The 1,314-nt window shown below is 65.1% G+C and overlaps 1 protein-coding gene across 1 annotated transcript in view; it reads right to left on the bottom strand.

Moving 5' to 3' along the window:
* Positions 1-1,314, bottom strand: part of EMIHUDRAFT_112523 (hypothetical protein) — a gene marked incomplete at both ends in the record, with an annotated part of 7,902 nt that overhangs the window by 2,569 nt on the left and 4,019 nt on the right. The window contains 2 exons of the mRNA XM_005784207.1: positions 99-176; positions 567-831. Coding sequence (XP_005784264.1) covers positions 99-176; positions 567-831 — 343 coding nt within the window. The remainder of the gene's footprint in view (positions 1-98; positions 177-566; positions 832-1,314) is intronic.

Raw genomic sequence — 1,314 nt, 5'->3', positions numbered from 1 at the left:
AAATGTGGGGGGGGCGTACAAACAAAAGGCGAGGCAGCGGCGTCGGACCGCCCGGCGCGCTGCGCCAGCTCGATCTGGTTCGAGCAGCGGCGGCGGACCGAGTTCTCGTCGAGGGCGGCCATCGGCTCGAGCTGCGCGTCGAACTCGCGCACGAGGGCGGGGTCGAGGATCGCCGCCTGATTTGTACACAACCATGGACTCTCGGTGCCATTCACGGGTCGAACTTGGGCGCTGGCGGGGCGAAGATTGGGCGGCCTCGTCCTCCCACGAGTCTGCCCTCGCGCCGAACCCCTTCCAAGAGACGAGGAACTGGCGCACGAGCCTGCGTAAGGTAAGGTAAGGTAAACTTCTCGAGCCTGCGAGGTGAAGACGCAAACATCGGGGCGGGAAGACGGCGTTGTGCAGCGTACTCAGAGCACCAAGGGAATGCGAGGGACGCGAGTACAGCGAATACGGCTGAATGCGGCTGAGTCAGCTGAGTACGTGTCCTCTCAAGCGCTAGCTGGGATCCACGAACACACGTATTCCGCTTCTAGTCGCCCGGGCCCTCCGCCGGACGGCGCCACCGCCCACCGCTGCGCGAGGAGCCGGTCCACCGAGTAGACAGTCTCGTCGCCCTCTGACTCGGAAGAGGCCTCCTCCTCCGCGTCGGCGTCGAACTCGTCCTCAGGCGCGTCGCACGACGCGGCCGCGCCGTTCGGGTTCATCGCGCAAAACCACTTCTTGGGCAGCCGCTCGGGACGGAACCGGTCCTCAAACGGCAGCCGCCGCCACTTGTCGCACCGGTCGCACTGCGCCCAATAGCAAGGCGCGTCGTCGCCCTCCGACTCGCTGTCGGCGGCTGCCGCCCGAGGACCGGCTCCGTCCCGAGTGGCTGCGCAAGAAGAGGTTTCGCGCGATGAACCGGAACGGCGCGGCCGCGTCGTGCGACGCGCCTGAGGACGAGTTCGACGCCGACGCGGAGGAGGAGGCCTCTTCCGAGTCAGAGGGCGACGAGACTGTCTACTCGGTGGACCGGCTCCTCGCGCAGTGGAGGGCGGAGCCGCCGCCCGGCGGCTGGCCCGGGCTACTAGTAGCCGGATAACGTGAGATGTGGCGCCCACGTTTTCGCATCTGACTATAGAGATTCCCCGCGCCTACCCGGCGGAAGAAGCTTATCTTGAATTCAGAGGCGCACGGAGACCATTTACTGCGGCGAGATTGGCTCCTACTCAAATCATCGGGCAGCCGGAACTATCCCTGTGGTACCTTAGCGGGAAATTGTAACTCGTATGCCATTCGCCCGGGACTAACTAGCCCGGCGTTTAGAAATGA

This window comes from Emiliania huxleyi, assembly GCF_000372725.1.
Source record: "Emiliania huxleyi CCMP1516 chromosome Unknown EMIHUscaffold_171, whole genome shotgun sequence".
NCBI classification, from domain to species: Eukaryota; Haptophyta; order Isochrysidales; family Noelaerhabdaceae; genus Emiliania; species Emiliania huxleyi.
This window is presented reverse-complemented; position numbering and strand designations above follow the sequence as displayed.